Source organism: Nothoprocta perdicaria, unplaced genomic scaffold (genome assembly GCF_003342845.1).
Source record: "Nothoprocta perdicaria isolate Ctin4 unplaced genomic scaffold, notPer1 scaffold_146, whole genome shotgun sequence".
Lineage (NCBI taxonomy): Eukaryota > Metazoa > Chordata > Aves > Tinamiformes > Tinamidae > Nothoprocta > Nothoprocta perdicaria.
Genome location: NW_020454605.1, coordinates 1,438,688 through 1,457,869, shown reverse-complemented (window position 1 = coordinate 1,457,869; position 19,182 = coordinate 1,438,688). Strand labels below are relative to the sequence as shown.

At 45.8% G+C, this 19,182-nt stretch overlaps 1 protein-coding gene across 1 annotated transcript in view; it reads left to right on the top strand.

The window, feature by feature from the left end:
• MYO7A (myosin VIIA) overlaps positions 1-17,254 on the top strand; it is a 79,555-nt gene extending 62,301 nt beyond the window's left edge. Inside the window, exons 30-48 of the mRNA XM_026034526.1 lie at positions 78-305; positions 1,595-1,765; positions 2,353-2,470; positions 2,774-2,900; positions 3,024-3,193; positions 3,318-3,508; positions 3,703-3,827; positions 4,629-4,786; positions 6,364-6,517; positions 6,765-6,920; positions 7,093-7,198; positions 7,949-8,062; positions 9,118-9,205; positions 9,550-9,656; positions 10,776-10,961; positions 11,979-12,089; positions 13,117-13,200; positions 13,838-13,957; positions 15,832-17,254. Coding sequence (XP_025890311.1) covers positions 78-305; positions 1,595-1,765; positions 2,353-2,470; positions 2,774-2,900; positions 3,024-3,193; positions 3,318-3,508; positions 3,703-3,827; positions 4,629-4,786; positions 6,364-6,517; positions 6,765-6,920; positions 7,093-7,198; positions 7,949-8,062; positions 9,118-9,205; positions 9,550-9,656; positions 10,776-10,961; positions 11,979-12,089; positions 13,117-13,200; positions 13,838-13,957; positions 15,832-15,921 — 2,604 coding nt within the window. The 3' untranslated portion in view covers positions 15,922-17,254. The remainder of the gene's footprint in view (positions 1-77; positions 306-1,594; positions 1,766-2,352; positions 2,471-2,773; positions 2,901-3,023; positions 3,194-3,317; positions 3,509-3,702; positions 3,828-4,628; positions 4,787-6,363; positions 6,518-6,764; positions 6,921-7,092; positions 7,199-7,948; positions 8,063-9,117; positions 9,206-9,549; positions 9,657-10,775; positions 10,962-11,978; positions 12,090-13,116; positions 13,201-13,837; positions 13,958-15,831) is intronic.
• Positions 17,255-19,182: the final 1,928 nt, after the last annotated feature.

Sequence of the window (19,182 nt, the reverse complement as noted above, 5' to 3'; positions counted from 1 at the left end):
TGATCTGTAGAGGTCCCTTCCAACCTTGAGTATTCTGTGATTCTGTGATCCCCATCTTTTCCATCTGTCCCGACTAGGTCTCTTCACTGGGGAGCGGCAATGACCATGTGATGGATGCTGTGTCCCAGTGTGAGCAGTACGCCAAAGAGCAGGGAGCACAGGAGCGCAATGCACCTTGGCGGCTCTTCTTCAGGAAGGAGATCTTCACTCCTTGGCACAACCCCAATGAGGACAATGTGGCCACCAACCTCATTTACCAGCAGATCGTTCGGGGTGTGAAATTTGGGGAATATCGGTGTGACAAGGTAAGTGCCCATAATATTTACAGCCCTTTGCTGGGCAGCACTGGAATTCTGCAGTGGGAATGTGTCATTCTCCTAGCTGAGATAGACCAACCTTACAACAAATAATGTTCTTGCTTTGTTAACAGCCAAAGCTCAACCTCTAATAAATTTGCAGTCACTTTCTACCAAATGAATGAGCCAACATTTCCCTATTTCCATGCATATGCCCAACTGGTCTGGTCCAATGTATATCACSTGAATGATGAAATAGATTTCTCCAAACCCTTTTTTCATCAGAATCTTCCTTACTGAATATTTATGTTGTTCACCCGGGAAGTGGGAAATACAAGGTCAAATTCTTTTGGCTGCAGAGACATCAGAGTTCCCATGTGCTCCCTGAACACTCTCCCCTGTTGACTTTTGGACTGGAGAGACAATGGTCACCTTCATCTGTCAGCCCCAGTTTGATGTCGACCTGCATCCTGTAATCAGATCATTAGTATGCAAGGTCCTATTTTGAACCAAGGTTTAGACTTCAGCATTGTTTTTCAGGACAGCAGGAATTACAACATGTAATGCAATCCCAGTAGTACAGCCATGAGATAAGGGTACATTAGCATTAGAAATGTAAGCCCCTAGAGTCTTTAAGAACTTGCAGAATTATGCTAGTGTCACTGCAATGAGCATCTGGACTTCTRAAGTATTAGAAATGATGGATATATGCATTTCCAAACACTAAGCTCTGTTTTCCATAGCAAGATTACTCACTGACTACTGCAGGCGTGTTTTGCCTGTTGAATTTCAAAGAAAGAGAAAAACATGTTCACACACTATATGGGCTTGCATGATGCTTACTGTTAGCTTACAGTATTCATATGCAAACAGCATTGCCAACAGATGACAGCAATACATTGCTCTACTAATGCCTACAAAGATGTGGTGTCATGATCCTTGTAAGGTGTTACCTGCATTCAGGATGTGCTGCTGTTTAACTGCATCTGTCTAAAGGATGTAAGAGCCCAGGGAAAGTATTAAGGCCCTTTAATGGACTTTTGCAACAGAGGGAGAGTTTATAATCTTTCCTACCATTCACTAAATAGCTGTTCATAGCAGCTATCGTGTTGGATAGTACAGGAGCATTAGATTTACCTAAAAAACCCATGAATTTCTACTGAAAGGAAGAGTCTCCACCCCTTTCTGAAGCAGCAGTACATTCTTCCTTTGCAAAGGAGTCCCTGAGCTATACAGCACAGAGGTTCGGTTTGAGTGGGTTGATGAGTGTTTCATGTTGGCTTGTTTGGCTACCACAGGAAGAAGATCTGGCAGAACTGGCCTCCCAGCAGTACTATGTGGACTACGGCTCAGAGATGGTGCTGGAAAGGCTGCTAAATCTAATTCCATCCTACATCCCAGATAGGGAGATCACAGCTTCAAAAACAGTGGAGAAGTGGGCTCAGCTCATTATAGCTGCACATAAAAAGGTGGGGACATAGATCATCATCATATGTCAGTCTTCAGAGCTCATCTCTTGACCTTGCTTGAAGCTAAAACAAAGGGAAAGGTTAGTTTCTGCAGTAGCCATGTTCAGCATTACCACTGGCTTTGAAGAGAGATCTGATAGACGAAGACAACCTACAAAGATGCTTAAATAYGGATGCTTCAGGTATCCTCACTCCACAAACACCTGGATCTTGTAGGTCCTCCATCAGGCCCATCAACTATATGCAGTCCCAGATACCCAAGGATATCTTAAATTAAGCAAAATGCCTGTGATTGAGGGTTAGATAGACTGTCAAGTTGAGAAGCTTTACTAACATTAGTGTAATCTAAAGTTAGTTGGGATGAATTCCACCCTACTTGGTCATTTTAGGTCCTTGCCCAGCCTTCTCAGGATGGAATTACTCACTTTTGGTAAACAGTATTTTTCCGAGAGTTTGTCCACCACAATGTCCCAACATTACCAGATGACATGAATTAACATTAATTCAATGCGTTGTTTTTCGTTTGTTATCCTCCTGGCTACAGCTGGATTTCTTCTTCACAATGGTTTGGTTTGGTTTGTCGGTAGGGAATTTACACTCAGAAGAGGACGGACCCCAAAAAAGTCAAGGAAGAGGTGGTGGATTTTGCACGTTTCAAGTGGCCTTTACTGTTTTCTCGATTTTACGAAGCCTTCAAATTCTCAGGTGAGTCACTGGGACACATCCCTGTGGCACAGGCAGCGACAAAGGAAGGAGAATTAGAAACTTACAACATGGAAATATTTCATTGGCCTTCTGTCTGTTTTTTCTTTTTTTTTTTTTTTTTCAAATGCCTTATCTCTTTGGTGCATCCCAATTAGGAATGGCTCAAGCTATGAATCTGACAGTATTTTTCTTCTAAAGATAGCACTGATTTTTTTTGGTCATTACATCCTCATTTGGTAGGCACACAATTTCTGCATCTTAAGACCCTTCAGGTACTGACTGTATGTCTTGAATTTGTCCTAGGGCCAAGCTTGCCTAAAAACGATGTGATTGTAGCAGTCAACTGGACAGGGGTCTACTTTGTGGATGAACAGGAACAGGTTCTCTTAGAGCTCTCTTTCCCAGAGATCACAGCTGTGTCAAGCAGCAGGTGAGGAGGAAACAGCTTAGCTGATAATTTTACCCTAATCTAGTCATTTTTTCAGACTTTGCCTCTCACTCTGTTGATGCTGTTATCTTTCTTCTTTGTGTCTCCTATGAAAATGTACTCTAGAGGGGGAAAGCTGCAAGGACAGAGTTTCACCTTGGCCACCATTAAAGGTGATGAATACACTTTCACCTCCAACAATGCAGAGGACATCCGGGACCTGGTGGTGACCTTCCTAGAAGGACTAAGGAAAAGATCCAAGTATGTGGTCACTCTCCAAGACAATCCAAACCCTGGTAAGTAAGTGGTCCAGCCCAGTAGTAAACAGGTAGAATGAATAACTATTCCARAAGGATTTGGAGAGGGGRAAAAAAAAAAAGGGAGGGAAAGAAAAACAACTAATGGTTGTCTTTCCTGCAGTGGGAGAAGAATCTGGTTTCCTCAGCTTCCTCAAAGGAGATCTCATAGTTCTGGACCAGGATACAGGAGAGCAAGTGATGAACTCAGGCTGGGCTAATGGGTTCAATGAACGGACCAAGCAGAGAGGGGATTTCCCAACTGATTCTGTTTACGTCTTGCCTACAGTCACTATGCCTCCCCTGGAGATTGTGGTAAGCCGTCTTATGCGATGACGCAACTCCATACGCTGCAAAGCCTAAGGATGTCGAAAGCCCTCACGAGGAGCTTGGATTAATCTTATTTACTCAACACCAATCTTCATTTTGCCTCTGCTTCCTCTCTCTAGATAGATCGGGATCTGTTTATTTCAAATACATCTGGTAACAGAGACCTGTTTGTCCCACAGGCACTGGTTACGATGACCCCCGACCAACGACAAGATGTTATCAGAACATCCCAGCTGGCAATTTCAGACAGTGAAGAGAGGGTGAAGCCATATACTTTGGAGGAATTTTCCTATGATTATTTTAGGTGATTTTTTTATCCACCTTCAAAAAGTGTAGGAGGTAGTAGTGCAACTCCTGATAGTTTGGAAACGGACATAATTTTGTAGTTACTGGAAAACACTTTAAACATCYCATTGAATGACTTTGTACCTCTGCAGCTTCCAGTTTGCTATGTGGCATTTTAGCTGTAAAATTTCTGTAGATGAGATTTTATGAAGAATTTCCTCAGACTGACTCAGAGTAGGTGTAGTGATGTGAAATTTGGTGGTGTGATATTAACAGTCTGATATCTCTSTCCTCCAATCCCATCTATAGCATCAGGCTGTATATGCAGCAGGTGAATTAGGTGGGGAAGTTCTGAAATCTAATTTGAAGATTTAAGCGTATACCACTGCTGAATAAGTTAAACGAAAATTCCCACTCCTATTCAGGTGGGCTGCTAGTCCAATGAGGAAGACCAAATCCTGTGGGAGTACTTCCCCCAATCAGATTGTTCTGGTGGGAAATATACTTTTACTCTTGCTGTCTATCTCTGTGACCTTCCATCTCCATCATCCTTCTTGTGCTTGGAAATTTTGGGTGGGAAAGAGAAAGTTGTTTCAGTGTTAGTACTTAGGTAGAGTCAATAAATTGCATTTCTGGGCCCTAATTAAATATAAATGGATATCTTTGGGCAGAATCAGATCTGGATCTAAACTTTGAATTGCTGTTTAGTGCAATAGTTCATCAGCCAGGTGCTAGTAGCCTTCAGAAGTGAGGACCTGGCCACATCCATTGCCTCTTATCCCTGTAACCACCTTTCCTTTTGGTTTGCCTTTGTCACCAGGCCACCTCCCAAGCACACCCTGAGCCGAGTCATGATTACCAAGAGCCGTGGGAAGGACAAGCTGTGGTGTTACACCCGTGAGCCCATCAAACAGCCATTGCTGAAGAAGATCCTGGGCAGTGAGGAGCTGTCCCAAGAAGCCTGCATGGCCTTCATTGATATCCTTCCACTGCCTGGAGGAGCTCTGGGGCGATAGATGTGGTAGATGAAAGGCTGAAGCTGTTCAGGGGCAGCAGTGAAGCTCTTCAAAGCCTTGCATTCCCTCTCATGGGTTTTGATCCAGTTTTGGTGATGCTGAACTCAAGAATCCCTAGGATTCAAGGGGTTCTGTACAACTTGATAATCAAGCGCCAGGGAGCAAGTTATTGATTCCTGATGGTGCACGCTGCTTAGTGGTTTAACTCATCAACTCAACTTTGACCTGCTTCAACCATTTCTCATTCATCTCCAATTCATCTATTATAAAGGGATACAGTCTTCTTTACTAGAGATGCAAACTAGTCTGTGTAGCCTTGGGGACAGGGTTTGACACCTGGATCTCCCCTGTATGGAAAAACAAATGTAGCATGGGAAAGACAAGTTGAATGCAAACACAGATCCAGCTTGTAGAAGTAGCCTTTAATTTTTTGGTGATACTTGACTGTAGACTCCAGCTTTTACAGTTTAAATAGTTATGCTATTATAAGCCTATTACTGACGTTACCATTGTTGTTACTACAACTCATTTTCTCCAGATAGCAGACAATAATAGGAGGAGAAATTAAAAGGACTTACAAAAAGGAAAAGGGAAAAAGGGAAAAAGGGAAAAAGGGAAAAAGGGAAAAAGGGAAAAAGGGAAAAAGGGAAAAAGGGAAAAAGGGAAAAAGGGAAAAAGGGAAAAAGGGAAAARGGAAAAAGGGAAAAGGGAAAAAGGGAAAAGGGAAAAGGGAAAAAGGGAAAAGGGAAAAAGGGAAAGGAAAAAAGGAAAAGGGAAAAAGGAAAAGGGAAAAAGGAAAAGGGAAAAAGGAAAAGGGAAAAAGGAAAAGGGAAAAAGGAAAAGGGAAAAGGAAAGGGAAAAAGGAAAGGGAAAAAGGAAAAGGGAAAAGGAAAAGGAATTTGCATTTTTTTCTTGCCTCTTTCTCTGTTGCAACATTTTGATTCAGAAAACTGTGACCTCTTGTTATATATAACAGTTACAATAGATATGATGGTGAAGGCCCTTGTTTGGTTTGGTTTAAGGTACTGCAGTTCCACTCACAGGTGTCTTCAGACCTCTGCCTAATGATGCCAGGTGTAAATCCAGCCCTTTGCAGAGGCAGCTCCCTGTGTGATTGGATAATTTAGTAATAACAGAGCTTTTCTAGGCCTAACAGAGCTTTCCTAGGCCTATATATTTGGGGTTGGGATCAACACCAAAGCAGTTCTTTCCAGTCTGAAAAGGTTAGATGGTGTGTGATAAAAGGGGAGAGCTCATTGGAACTTTCATAGAATCATAGAATGCTTAAGGTTGGAAGGGACCTCAGAGGTCATCTAGTCCAACCTCCCTGCTCACGCAGGGTCACCTAGAGCACTGCATCCAAGCGGSTTTTAAAGATCTCCAAAGAAGGATCTTCAAAAGGCTTTACCATATACTGCGCTTCCTCCACCAAAATGCAGCCGCTTCTGCAGTCATGTATAGGAACTCTTTAATCACAAAGCCAACAGAATGGTTTCTYCAGACCTCCCAATTAGGTAATCCTTGACTCCTTTCTCTCACCTGTGCTGAAGTATATGGGTGACTACCCATCCAAAAGGACTCGCTCAGTCAACGAGCTGACAGACCAAATATTTGAAGGTGCCTTGAAAGCTGAACCCCTGAAGGATGAAATCTACTGCCAGACCCTCAAGCAGCTCACGGACAACCACATCAAGTAAGAGTCAGCAGCCTTTGCTGGGTAAAGCAGTCCTGGATGTGGGATACTGAATAGCAGGGAGACACTGTTGTCTTCCATATAGTTTCCTCAGCATTTCCTCCCATTTTCCACCTCCTCTTGGCCTACAATTTGTACCTCCTGCCAGTCACTGCTACTCCCTTTTCAGCACTAATGTCACACCAAAGCACAGAGCCCTGYCCATGCAGTGAGTGATTATTTTTCCTCCTGGTGTCTTCTCATTTAGATACAGTGAAGAGAAAGGCTGGGAGCTCTTGTGGTTGTGTACAGGCCTTTTCCCTCCAAGCAACATTCTCCTGCCCCATGTCCAGAGGTTTCTGCAGTCCCGAAAGCATCACCCCTTGGCAGCAGACTGCATCCAGAGACTGCAGAAAGCACTGAGGTATGACACAAAAAGTCCTACATGGTCCTGCCCATGTCACAGCTTCCACACATATATGTGTAGGAATAGGAGATGTTTCAACATCTCTCTGCATTGGACCAAGATGAAATAAAGGGACATGAGGTGGAGGACATTGGCTGATCTATGGCATTTGTCACCTCTTGTTTTGCAGGAATGGATCCAGGAAGTACCCACCCCATCTTGTAGAAGTGGAAGCAATTCAGCACAAAACCACCCAAATTTTCCACAAAGTTTACTTCCCCGATGACACTGATGAGGTAAAAGAGGGAGAAGGAATTTTTTATTTCTTGTCAAGATCAGGCAGTTTTCTTACTAGAAACACAAAACACACCAATACTGGCTCTGATTCAGAAGAAAAGTCCCCAAGAGCTCCACTACTCCTGACCTGGAATAAAACACAAATCCTCATATTTGCACTGAGGTACCTCTCATTCAGCATTTTACACACCAAAAAGGCATCTGGTTGTATTGATGTCAGAGCAGGTATGCATGTCCTTGCAGGTACCACTGTCTCATGCTATTTAACCTTCCAGTGAGACATCCCTTTTTCTCTTCCTTCGTGCCTATGGACACCTCTAGGTTCTTGTATTTCCAAGTGGGTGTATGTGCAAAACTGTGCACATCTATGAAGGAAAAGGGGCAGTTCCTCTCCTCTCCAGCACCTMATACCCTTATTCATCTGTGGCGGAGAAATGAGATATCTGCTGGGATTTCTCTTCACTTTGAATACTTTTTTTCCTGTGGGACCAGCAGTAAGCATTACATTGCTTTATACATACCCATCTGCATGAGAGAGCCAAACAGAGGTGATGTAAATGCAGAGCACAGCTCTGAATGCAAAACAGGAGGTGGTTCCTGCATGCAAGTAGGACACACAATATCACTGATTGCACTGGAGGTGGGTGGCTAAATTCCTTAGCACATCTGAGCACTGGGACCCTCAAAGAGAGCACAGARTGGAAATTTATCTTGAAGTAGAAGAGGTGAGGCCCTTTCTTTCTTTGTAGGCATTCGAGGTGGAGTCAAGCACAAAAGCCAAGGATTTCTGCCAGAACATCTCCAACAGGCTGCTCCTGAAGTCCTCTGAGGGTTTCAGCCTCTTTGTCAAAATCTCTGACAAGGTGAGTGACCCACACAGAGGTGGGGGTGGCCCTGAGGCACCTGGTGCTGCATTTGGCATTTCTGGTGACACAGTCCACCACAGAGGGTGAGTGGTGGTGTAGCCAGGACTCTCTGATCGGGCACGGGTAAGGGGCATTTCTCTGCAAGCAGTGTAGCGTTTCTAAGTCAGATGCAACCTACTACAGCTGGGGTTTGCAGTCCGGAACCAATGGATTACAGGAATCATCTAAAAATCATCTRGAAGGTCTTTAATCAGGAGCATGGGTCATCTACTCAATCAGATCTTACTGTCATCCTACAGTAGGTCAGGGATGACAAGAGGTGCCAGGAGTAGCCAGGTAAAGCTCTCTTAGCTTCAGAGTGGATGGCATTAGCACCTGACCTGGCACTGTAACAGACCCCTGTGTCCATGCTGATCTAGAGATCCAACAAGCACCAACCTGTGTGCAGAATCTCACACAGTAGTTGCAACCCATTGCATTCCTGGGCCGATTCTGACTGATGCAAGAGACAGAGGACTCACAATATAGTATATCAGTTGAATATTAAGGACGTTTTCTATAAGATCTGTAAGAGAGCACAGTGGAAATGCAAGATGTAGCGACCAAGTCATCTTAGCCCCAATCAGGTGGCTGTCCCTGTGRTGTTGCATTGATTCTGGGAGAAGGACATAGGGATCATCAAGAAAASAGGTAAAAAGGACAGGTTATTGCTGAGATGGGTTTATAAAGACGGGCTAAGTAAGAAAAACATGTATACTTATTGCTGCCTAGAGCAACTGGAGGCAAACAATAAACATAGTCATCATGAAGGGAAAATAATTGCTCTGGTGAAACAAGAAGCTGTGATAAGGAATAATAGATGAAATTATAGACAGGACCTGTAGGAAGAGTGAGATATTGGTGGCAGTTTTCTCACATTGGCCACTTTTAACACATCATCCTAATGGGGACAAAGTGGTGAGTGATACCTACAAGAGATGGGGCAACAGCCAGCCCTGCCTGAGCCTCTCACTGCATGATCAGCATTTGCAAATATGTTCTGTGCCCTCCAGGTCATCAGTGTGCCCGAGGGAGATTTCTTCTTCGACTTTGTCAGACATCTGACAGACTGGATAAAGAAAGCAAGACCAGCAAAAGATGGTAATGGTGAATTTTTCTCCACTGTGGGTCATACAAAGTCCTGCCTTGGTTGCCCTTAGAGCCCCCCAACCCTTCCTAACAAGGCTGGCGGCCTCGTAGCACAACACTGCTGTGGTAGTGTTGTCCATGCCCACCCTGGAGACATCACATGGGAGATGATCTGCCCAGGGACTCTGCTGCCAAATAAAGAAGCTAGACATATTCCCACTTTATGAAAGTTTTGCAAGGGAAAAGTGGGCTTTTCTGTGCAAGGTGCTCTAGAGACTTGGGGCCCCATTGAAAGCTTTGCCAGCACCGCTGTCCCCCTACTCCCCATGTATCTGCTGACCGGTTCCTTTGCACAGGTATAGTGCCTTCTCTCACCTACCAAGTGTTCTTCATGAAGAAGCTGTGGACCAACACAACGCCTGGAAAGGACTCCATGGCAGATTCAATCTTCCACTATTACCAGGTAATTTACGAGCCTGCAATATCTGTGAAGGCTTGGGAGGAACTAGGAATGGGATAGAAAGACTTCCTCCATCTTCCAACATGCCTTAAATAGGGCACTGCCAAGTGTTGGCTTGCACAGCAAAGAGCAACTATCATGCTTTTTGGGGACAACCAGCTCAGCTAGGGTTTGGACCAGGTATTCTTAGTCAACAAGCAAGAAGCAGCAGAGAGTGTATCCTGCTGGCAGCCTCAGCAGAAAGGCTGAATTCAGAAGCACCTCAAAGGTTTTGAGCTTCTCTATTCTTGGACGCTCTGACCAGTCCCACTGGACTGCCAGCAGCCGGGCAAGAAATTGCAGTGGTTCTGCCCTTGTTTCTTCTGGGGTGAAAGGGACACTTTCCTGTTTCAAAACTTGCTCACATGCATATACAGAAACACACACACACTCCCTGTTGATTTTTCATCTCAGTAAAAGCATCATCCTAATATGACCGTACCTCCTAATGATTTGCTAGTCACTTTTTCAGCATAATAGTAGTATGTAGTAATGGAAGAACATATTTAAAGTCCTACAAAACATGCAGAAAATTATATGATTCCAAGTGGCCATCACTATGCATAGATTTTCTGGAAACAAAAAAAAATAAGGTATCTGAGACTGTAGGTTCACCTCCCTCTGGTAGTTCTGCCGAGCACAAGGTGTTCTGCCTATGATATGGGAGACCATGTTAGACCAGGGAGGACTTCAGACTACTAGTCTGGTCTCATCTGGGCAACTGCTTGTCCACCAAACTCATGCAAAATGTTAGGAGGACTGAACCTCATAGCTAGAGGCTGGAAACCTCCACAGACTGCATTTAACACCCAAAACCTTTCCCTCCCTCCATACAGGTTTTCCCTGAGATGGAGGGGTGGAGTTAGTCACAGAGACCCAGTGTGTAGGGTGAAAGTGTATGTTGCACATCAGGATACAGAAGGAAAGTAATCCAGTTTAGTAAGCGGATGCATGTGTTGGCACAAACTGGTGCTTCCCTTCAACGCCCCAGTCATCTTCTCTCCGGGGAGGTGGGATTGTCTCTGGGGATGAGTGTCCATGGTTATCCCCCTCTACCTGTCAATGGCTCTCTTGTCCGTGCAGGAGTTACCAAAGTACCTGCGTGGCTACCACAAGTGCACACGGGAGGAGGTCCTGCAGCTGGCGGCTCTCATCTACCGGGTGAAGTTTGAGGATGACAAGTCCTATTTCCCCAGCATCCCCAAACTCCTGAAGGAGCTGGTGCCCCAGGACCTCATCCGGCAGCTCTCTCCAGATGACTGGAAAAGGGTAAACAACAGCTGTAGTCACAGGCCAAGCCCAGCTGGGTGAAAGCCCAGCTTCTCAGATGACTTGTCTGACACTCRCTTTGAGGTACCACTATGAGTGACCAGCATTCGCTCTTGAGCCTTAGTAGAGTCACAGCTTCCGCAGGAGCACAGGAGGAGAAGCCTGTGGATGCTTTCATAGTGTTTTGGGCTATATGCTTGTACAACACGTGGATGTGGCTCTTGCTGTAGCACTCGTTACAGCACCGTATGGACATGTGCTAGTTTGAAGACCACAGAGTGGAGGGATTATTCTCTCCACGTTGCACAAGGAGACCTGGGACACAAGGGAGAAACGATTCTTTAGGATGTAGCTGCCTATCAGTCAAAAAAATAGTCTTGTAATTCCTTTCTGTGTGCTTGATCTTGAGTAACTAGCAAACTATTGGCCTCTCTGGAGTGACAGTTCCTTAGTCCTTCTGCTGCTTAAACTGGAGTATTGAAGCTTATAAGCATTATAACTTGCTAGCCCACCTCATGTAAGAGAGGTGGTTCGTTTCTGTGCTGTATTCTTTGGAGCAGAAACTGTAAACTACATCTCTCCTCCCTGACAACTTCTGTTACAGACACCAACTGCTGTCTTGGCCCAAGTCAGCCACCCAGCCACTCAGTGAGCTCAGAAACCCACTCTGAGGCTGAATGTTCCCCAAAGGTGACTGTCCCCAGGACTTTGGGCTGAACAGAACTGACACAGAAARGACTTGCAGAACTTTATCCACCAGACTTATTTCTTCTCATCAATAGATATTTGTATTGATGCTCCTCTAGCACTGATAGGCAGATAGACACCTGATGCATTTCTGCAGTTTACCAGTGGACATCCAGGGAAAGGATGGGATTTTCTTGTTAAACAGCTAAATTATTATGAAGTACTTATGGTTTCTGGTAGGATAAACGATCATTTGATGCTCTTTCCTTGCAAACATCGTCTGTCATATATTGTGCAAACCCTCCAGCTCAGCTGTGTTCTCTGTTGCAGTCTATTGTGGCATACTACAATAAGCATGCGGGCAAAACAAGAGAAGAAGCCAAGCTTGCCTTCCTAAAGATTATCTTCAAGTGGCCTACCTTTGGATCAGCATTCTTTGAAGTGAAGGTATCTGCCTTATTGGGGTTTCCCTGGCAGCTTTGAGCCAAGGTCAGAAGCTGCGTATCACRGAGAGGCTCCAGTTTTACAGGGTTTTCCTAGGATGATCTGGGAGTCATCCTGGTGAAGAAGAGGAAGGGTATGAGATCATTCCTCAGTAAAGAACCAAGAGACCTATTTACTGCCAACCTTCCTCTTTGTGCAGACTGAGGCATTTTAGAACATCAGTGTATCTCAGTTATGCTGGATCTGTCCTTGCAGCATGTTCTGTTTTGCTGAGGCTTAGGGAAAAGGTGCTTTTCCAAGGAATAGTTCTGCACATTCCAAGAGCCAAACCCAGACCACCCACCTCAAAACTCCCAACAACGGCCATGGGAGCCAGTAATCATGAAGTGAGGTATCTTGGGCACCTCCTTGCAATGCATGCAAACGTCTTGCTCTAATTGCTCATCAGTTCCTTGAATTGATCCCAATTGAAGTTCCTTGAATTTATACTCCCAGTTTGCTGTCCATACCCATTTTTGATGGCATATGGGATTTGAACACACACTGTGATTTTTTTCAGCAAAAGAGCTAAGAAATCTGTGTGAGGACCAGAAACTGAGTCCTCGTCCCATGCCCTGGGTTTATCAGTCAGACAAATTGGAAAGCCAGCTGTGCTGACACAGGGCTGGGAGAAGGGATTACCAATGCTAACAAAACTGAACGCAAAGATCAGCAGAGCAAAAAGCAGTGTACGCTTGGTCTGGAGATCTCTTCCTTGCCAAAGGCAGGGTGGCTCCTCATTTGGGAGATTACTGAAGGAAGGAAGGAACTTAATGCTGCCAGTAGCTCACCTCCTGGTTATTGTGCATGTAAGGCAGTCATGAATATTGCTGATATCTTATTGAGCTATATGTTTGTCTTTAAAAGTTAAAGCAAATACAGTTAATGGGCCACCAAGTGTTGGCAGGAGAAAACAGAGAGGAAGTAGGAAGGAGTCTGATTTTACATGCTGCTTCTCATAATTGCTTCATCTCCTTTCCCACAGCAAACAACAGAGCCAAATTATCCAGAGATTCTTCTAATTGCCATCAACAAGCATGGAGTCAGCCTCATTGATCCCAAAACCAAGGTAAGCAGAACTGAAGTCCTCCCTAGATGCTCCCCAACCACCCCCGCAACCTCTTAGAATCATAGAATCATTATGATTGGAAAAGACTTTTGAGATCATCGAGTCCAACCATAAGCCCTTCAACACCATACCTGTTAAACCATGTCCCTATGCGCCTCATCTACACATTTCTCAAACACTGCCAGCAATGGTGATGCCACCTCTTGCAGAGGTGATACCACAGAGTGTGTTGTTCAGAGCAACTGGCCATTATGCCTAGCTACTGACCATTAAGCCTAGCTACAAAGGTTGGATAGACAGAAAAGTTTTTAACATAAGGGTTGGGAGAACCAATTGTTAGGGCACTTAAGCTGGAGAATACACACAATCCTCAATTCTTTCATAGACATTATAACTAGAGCTAGAGCAGATGAGTTTATATTGGTACTTCTGTCAGCAACATGGTCCTTCTAGTACAGCTACAGAAGAATCCAGAGTCTCACATCTCACKCTGTCTCATGAGGCAGCAGTACAGTCCATCTCAGCAGACATCCTTAGTCTCCATTGATGGAAAATGGACACGGACATGAGGAAGCAAAACAGCCTCATGAAAGCTGAAACTCTTGTGTGTTGAATGTCAGTGTTTTGTTCCCTCCAGGATATTCTCATCACTCATCCCTTCACAAAGATTTCCAACTGGAGCAGTGGCAACACATACTTCCATATAACTATTGGCAACCTGGTGAGGGGAAGCAAGCTGCTCTGTGAGACATCCCTGGTAAGGAATGGTCACGGGTATTGGGCACAGGGCACAAACACTGGAGAGGACAGGCAGAGGACCGCAGAGCAAATTTTCTTCACTTTGCACATTAGAAAAGCACTCCCCCATTAGAACAAGTCTTGCCTTTAGCAGGTCCAAAATAGATGTCTAAGGAAGAGCATAATTATTACAGTATATAATGACACTTCCTCTTTATGATCTCCCTGCTTTCAGCAAATTTTGTCTCAAGAATTTCCTGGGCTAAGGGGTGCTCATAGAGTTAGCCTGAAAACTTCTTCTGGGTTTCAGCACTGTGCTGTTATTATCTCTAGAACTTCTTTTCCTAGAGAGTGGCTCAATCTTGGGTCAAAAATGGAAGTTTATAGGAAGGCAGCCTGCTTGTGGGCAGGCTGATTTTAAAGGGAAATTAAAATTTGTCATGAGACAAAAGAGCTGAGGATGGATSGCACCTGGAGTACTGTGTTCAGTTCTGGGCACCCCAGTATAGGAAGGACGTGGAGCTTCTGGAGAGGGTCCAGAGAAGGGCAACCAGGATGATTAAGGGAATGGAACATCTCTCGTATGAAGAGAGGCTGAGCGAGCCGGGCCTGTTTTCTCTGGAGAAGAGACGGCTCAGAGGGGATATGATTAATATGTATAAGCTCAGGAAGGGAGAATGCAGGGAGGAAGGGGACAGGCTGTTCTCACTGGTGGCCAGYGAYAGGACGAGGGGTAATGGMCACAARCTGRARCAYARGAAGTTCCGTCTCCAGGTGAGGAGSAACTTCTTTMCTGTKAGGGTRACAGAGCAGTGGAACAGGCTGCCCAGGGAGGTTGTGGAGTCTCCTTCTCTGGAGGTCTTCAAAACCCGCCTGGATGCCACCCTGTGCCACATGCTCTAGGTGGGCCTGCTTGAGCAGGAAGGTTGGGCTAGATGATCTGTAGAGGTCCCTTCCAACCTTAAATATTCTGTGAATCTGTATTCTGTGAATCTGTGATTGGGGTTATCAAGTCAGGCTATCTGATGTTCAGTGATATCCAAAGAGGGGAGGGTATGTTGAATATGTAAGACCTCACCTCTCTTTCCTCTTCATGTCTGCAATGCTTTGCCACAGCAGAGCGCTCATTGCAGACTGCCCTGTGACTGTCTCCAGGGCAGTAGCATTGGACTAGCCTGGTAGAAATGCATCATGACTCTGTTCAGCCGATCAGGGCTCCAAATGGGTCCTTCATCCAACTCAGGAGTGAGTCGGAAGTCCCTGARGTCCTGCCATCCCAGGAGTAAGGGGCACTGCTCGCTCTTCTGGAGTAGAAAGTATATTAAAGCAGAGATGGGGTCAGGAGAGCTCTTGAATCCTTTTACCAAGCTCCTCTGCCCAGCTTGACCTTAGCATCAGTCAATGGAGCGAAGTCCACCTGGGTCATCAGCCTGTGTCCTACAGCAGATGAAGCTCTGTCAGCCACTGTCATATCCTTTCCTCATATCCTCATATCCTTAGCACCCTGTCTTCCATCCCACCCTTACCTCTCTTGTTTAGACAGCCTTAAGTCCAAAACATGTAAAACAAATTTTCCTGATGGTTTAATTATTCCTAATTTGGGACGTACAGGATACTGTTGGCCATTTAGAAATGCAGATCCTTTCTAAAGCCCTCTATGTCCTTGGCTTGAACAGCATCTTGGGACAATGAATTCCTCCATTTCATACCGCATTAGGAAATTGTATTAAGCCCTTGAGCCTGGTCGAGGGTTTATGTCACCCAAGGAGTATGGTGGAAAAGGGTCAAAATTTTGAATGTCAACAAGGGGCAGTCTGGTCCTTCAAGAGGCATAAGCTAGAGACCCTAAGTTGTGCTATAAGGGCAGGTAACAAACATCTCCTTCCTCTCCAGGGCTACAAGATGGATGATCTTTTGACCTCGTACATCAGCCAGATGTTAACAGCCATGAGCAAACAGAGGAGCGCAAAGGGTAGCAAGTGAACTGCAAGAAGCCGCTGGCATGTGGCCATGGGGCTTATTCACCAGCTGAGGGTTGTGGGCTACCCATGCAGCTGGGGAAGAACGTTTTCCTCTCAGATGTGGAAGATGAGCCGAACACCATCCGGGAGTTCACTGGACTCTGACCTTGAGGGCTCAAGTACCACCTCCCCTTCCAGTGAAGATGACCATCTCTGACCTCTCATCCTCTCTCACCACCCTGTACCTCATCTCTGTCTTAAACCTCAAAGATTTCCAGGTAACACCATCGCTCTCAGACAGAGACTGAGCAAAGAGACCCTGGCAGGATGCTTGCCTGGAACCAAATGGTTGGCATTGCAAAGGCTCTGGGAAGAAGAGGGGGGTGCGTGCATGTGTGTGACGTGTGTGTGACCTTTTGTTTTGTTTTGTTTTTTAAGTAAAGAGAGAGCTATCAGGGTGCGAGAGCCTTTTGGAGAGGTTATTGGCATTTCAGGTTTGAAGAGAAGTAACAGAGCCCCAAACTATGCTGGAAAGAGATCCAGTGAACACTGCAGGTCTCATATTAGACCTTACAGAAGAATACACTGTGTTCTTAAAGAAGAACAAAATGAAAAAGCTGGCTGAGAGGAGTGCATTTAAACTAGGAATCAGAATAAACAAACCACTGATCGAACAGACTAGAATACTAAAGTGCTGTCTGTGCAGTGCTGGAGATACTTAAAGAACAAATTTTTAAAACTTTCTTTTCTTCCTCTATTTATTTTTTAAAATATTAAAAACAAGCAAAAAAAAAAATCCTGCATTTTGTGCCGGTATCTGGATAATGACTGGGGGCTGAGGGCGACCTGCGGACTCTCTCTCGCCCAAGGACTCCTGCAGAGCCATGACTGCCAGAGGCTGAATGTATGCAAGGCACATCTTTCCCAACCCAAGGGCTCAGCTGGAAGTGAAGCAGGAAAGATGAATTCTCTCCTTTTGCCCCATCTTTCTACACCAATTAGCCCTGGGATGATCTGTACCACAAGCTTCAATATGGATGTAGGAGTTTTGGAAGTCCCCGTGCTTGGAAGACTGGCCAAGTTCATGTTGTGTGTCAAGTGTTCTGAACAGGAACTTGGTCTTTGGAGTTGGAAACAGCTAATGAATTTATTGTGCTTTTGTGTGTGTTGCTCTTTGAGACAGCTCTTTCCTGGTCCAAGCTGGAGCCTAAACCACTGACAGTGAAGTCAGGCCCTTGATTTCTGTGGGCTTTTCTCCATCTTTGGTGGGCTRTGCTGATCTGCTGGCTGATGTTGCTGGCCCAGTCCTCTACCCATCACCACGCAGTGCAGACGAGCCACCATCTGAGCAGAGATGAGTCCCATGAGCAGAGAAGAAGCTGAAGCCATGCTGTGACTGGGGGGAAGCAGGGGGAAGAGTGCAGGGTCCCTCTCTGAAACCTGGGAGCTCCAAAGGAGCACATGCCTGGGAACGTGGCTTCCACAGAGGGGAGAAGGGACCACCAAGGTTTGGTGCTGGTTTCACTCATGCTGAGCAGCTCTCAGGAGGTGTGGGAGAGCTCTCTTGGTCCCATGCATTGGCTTGAACTYAGCTACTTTAATAATGTCAGTGTTGCTAGGTATGCTGCCGTGTTGAAATCCAGTGATCCTCACCCTGTCACTGAGATGTTTCCTGTTGCCCTCCTGGTTTGCTCAGCCAGATACAGGCTGTTTATGTGGCCTTGCCATTGACTGGGAGCCAGGAGAGGGGCTTGGTTCCCAAATGCAGCAGCGTGCCAGGTAGCATTAGCGTCTGCCTGCCAGAGGATTCACAGCAGCAACCCTGCACCTTGGCCATGCCACCAAAGGAGATGAGATACCACATGGAGACATCCGCAGGCCAGCATGGCTCCTAGGAGGTCCCCTTTCCCACCTTCCCTCTGCCCAAGCTGCTGTGAAGCCAAGTGGTCACACTGGCCAAGTGTAACTCCCACGGGAGCGATGAGCTGCCTCCCCAACACACATCTCAGATGCTCCCGTCCCCTCCCTGGCTGCACTGGTCCAGCTGTCCCAGGGACCTCCCCGCTGCTCCAYGCACTCACATCACCCACCAGAGCCTCCATTTCTCCCACCATTCCTGCCCGCCACAGCATACTCAGTAGATGATGCAGCATAGCAGCGTTTCCAAGTGCTCTCTTRGGCCAGTTTTCCCCACCACCTTCCTCCCTCCACTCACAGCTCTTGGCCCCTCGTGCACCCCAACACACTCCAAACAGCTTGGGGCTTCAKGGGGTTCTGGGGCTCTGTGTGCGTGTGCCTGTGTGTCATATCGTCCGTGTATTAGCGTCTGCTGGCCTGTTTATATTCATACCAAACGATGTAACATGAAAGCATATGTCCAAGTGAAATACCCTAATTAAAAAAGCATAAAATGGCTTGTGGAAGACTGTTCTGCAGTGCTCAGTGGTGTTAGGTAACTTCCGAGGTCCTCCATGGAGAGACGATTTCTCCTTACAGAGTGAAACTCCTGGTAACAGTAGCAAACTATCCGAGCATTTGGACTAGAAATGATGGGTTAAATTTTGGGGTAAAAAACATTGGAGATGGGCGAGTCACCATTGTTCATGCTGTGAGGCAAGGGCTGGTTACTCTGTGATGACCGACTGGAGCTCAGCCACTGGAGGTAGGAAGTACTGGATGAAAAGACTTACCCAGCTGAAGATGAAGGAGGTGAGCATGGTGAGAGACATCATGGCGAAGCAGACATGTGGACGAAGGTGTGTGGTGGGACCTTTCCTCATAGTGTTAAAAGCAATGGTCACAGCAGGACCTGTCTCATGCAGGTCCTTCTCCTGGGTGGTGGATGCTGCGCACTCCACAGCTCAGCCCACATTAGCTTCCTTTCATTATATGAACAAACAGCTATGGCCTGATTCAAATAAAGGCTACTATTTTCTTCCCCTTTCCCAGTATAATGGAATAAGAGCAAAACAAGGTAGGAGAGCTAAAATGTATTAAAAATAGTCTTGCAGGTTACAAAAAATGTCATCCTATCTGTTCAAGTAGAATGTTATGGCTTAAACCTGAGATGCTCACATCTCCTTTGCAGAATAGGGCAGAGTTGTGCGTAGACCACCACCTTCATGTCACAGAATCACAGAATGGCTGAGGTTTGGAGGGACCCCTAGAGATCATCTAGTCCAACCCCCCTGCTCTAGCAGGGACACCCAGAGCACAGGGCACAGGGTGGCATCCAGGCAGGTTTCAAAGATCTCAAGAGAAGGAGACTCCACAGCCTCCCTGG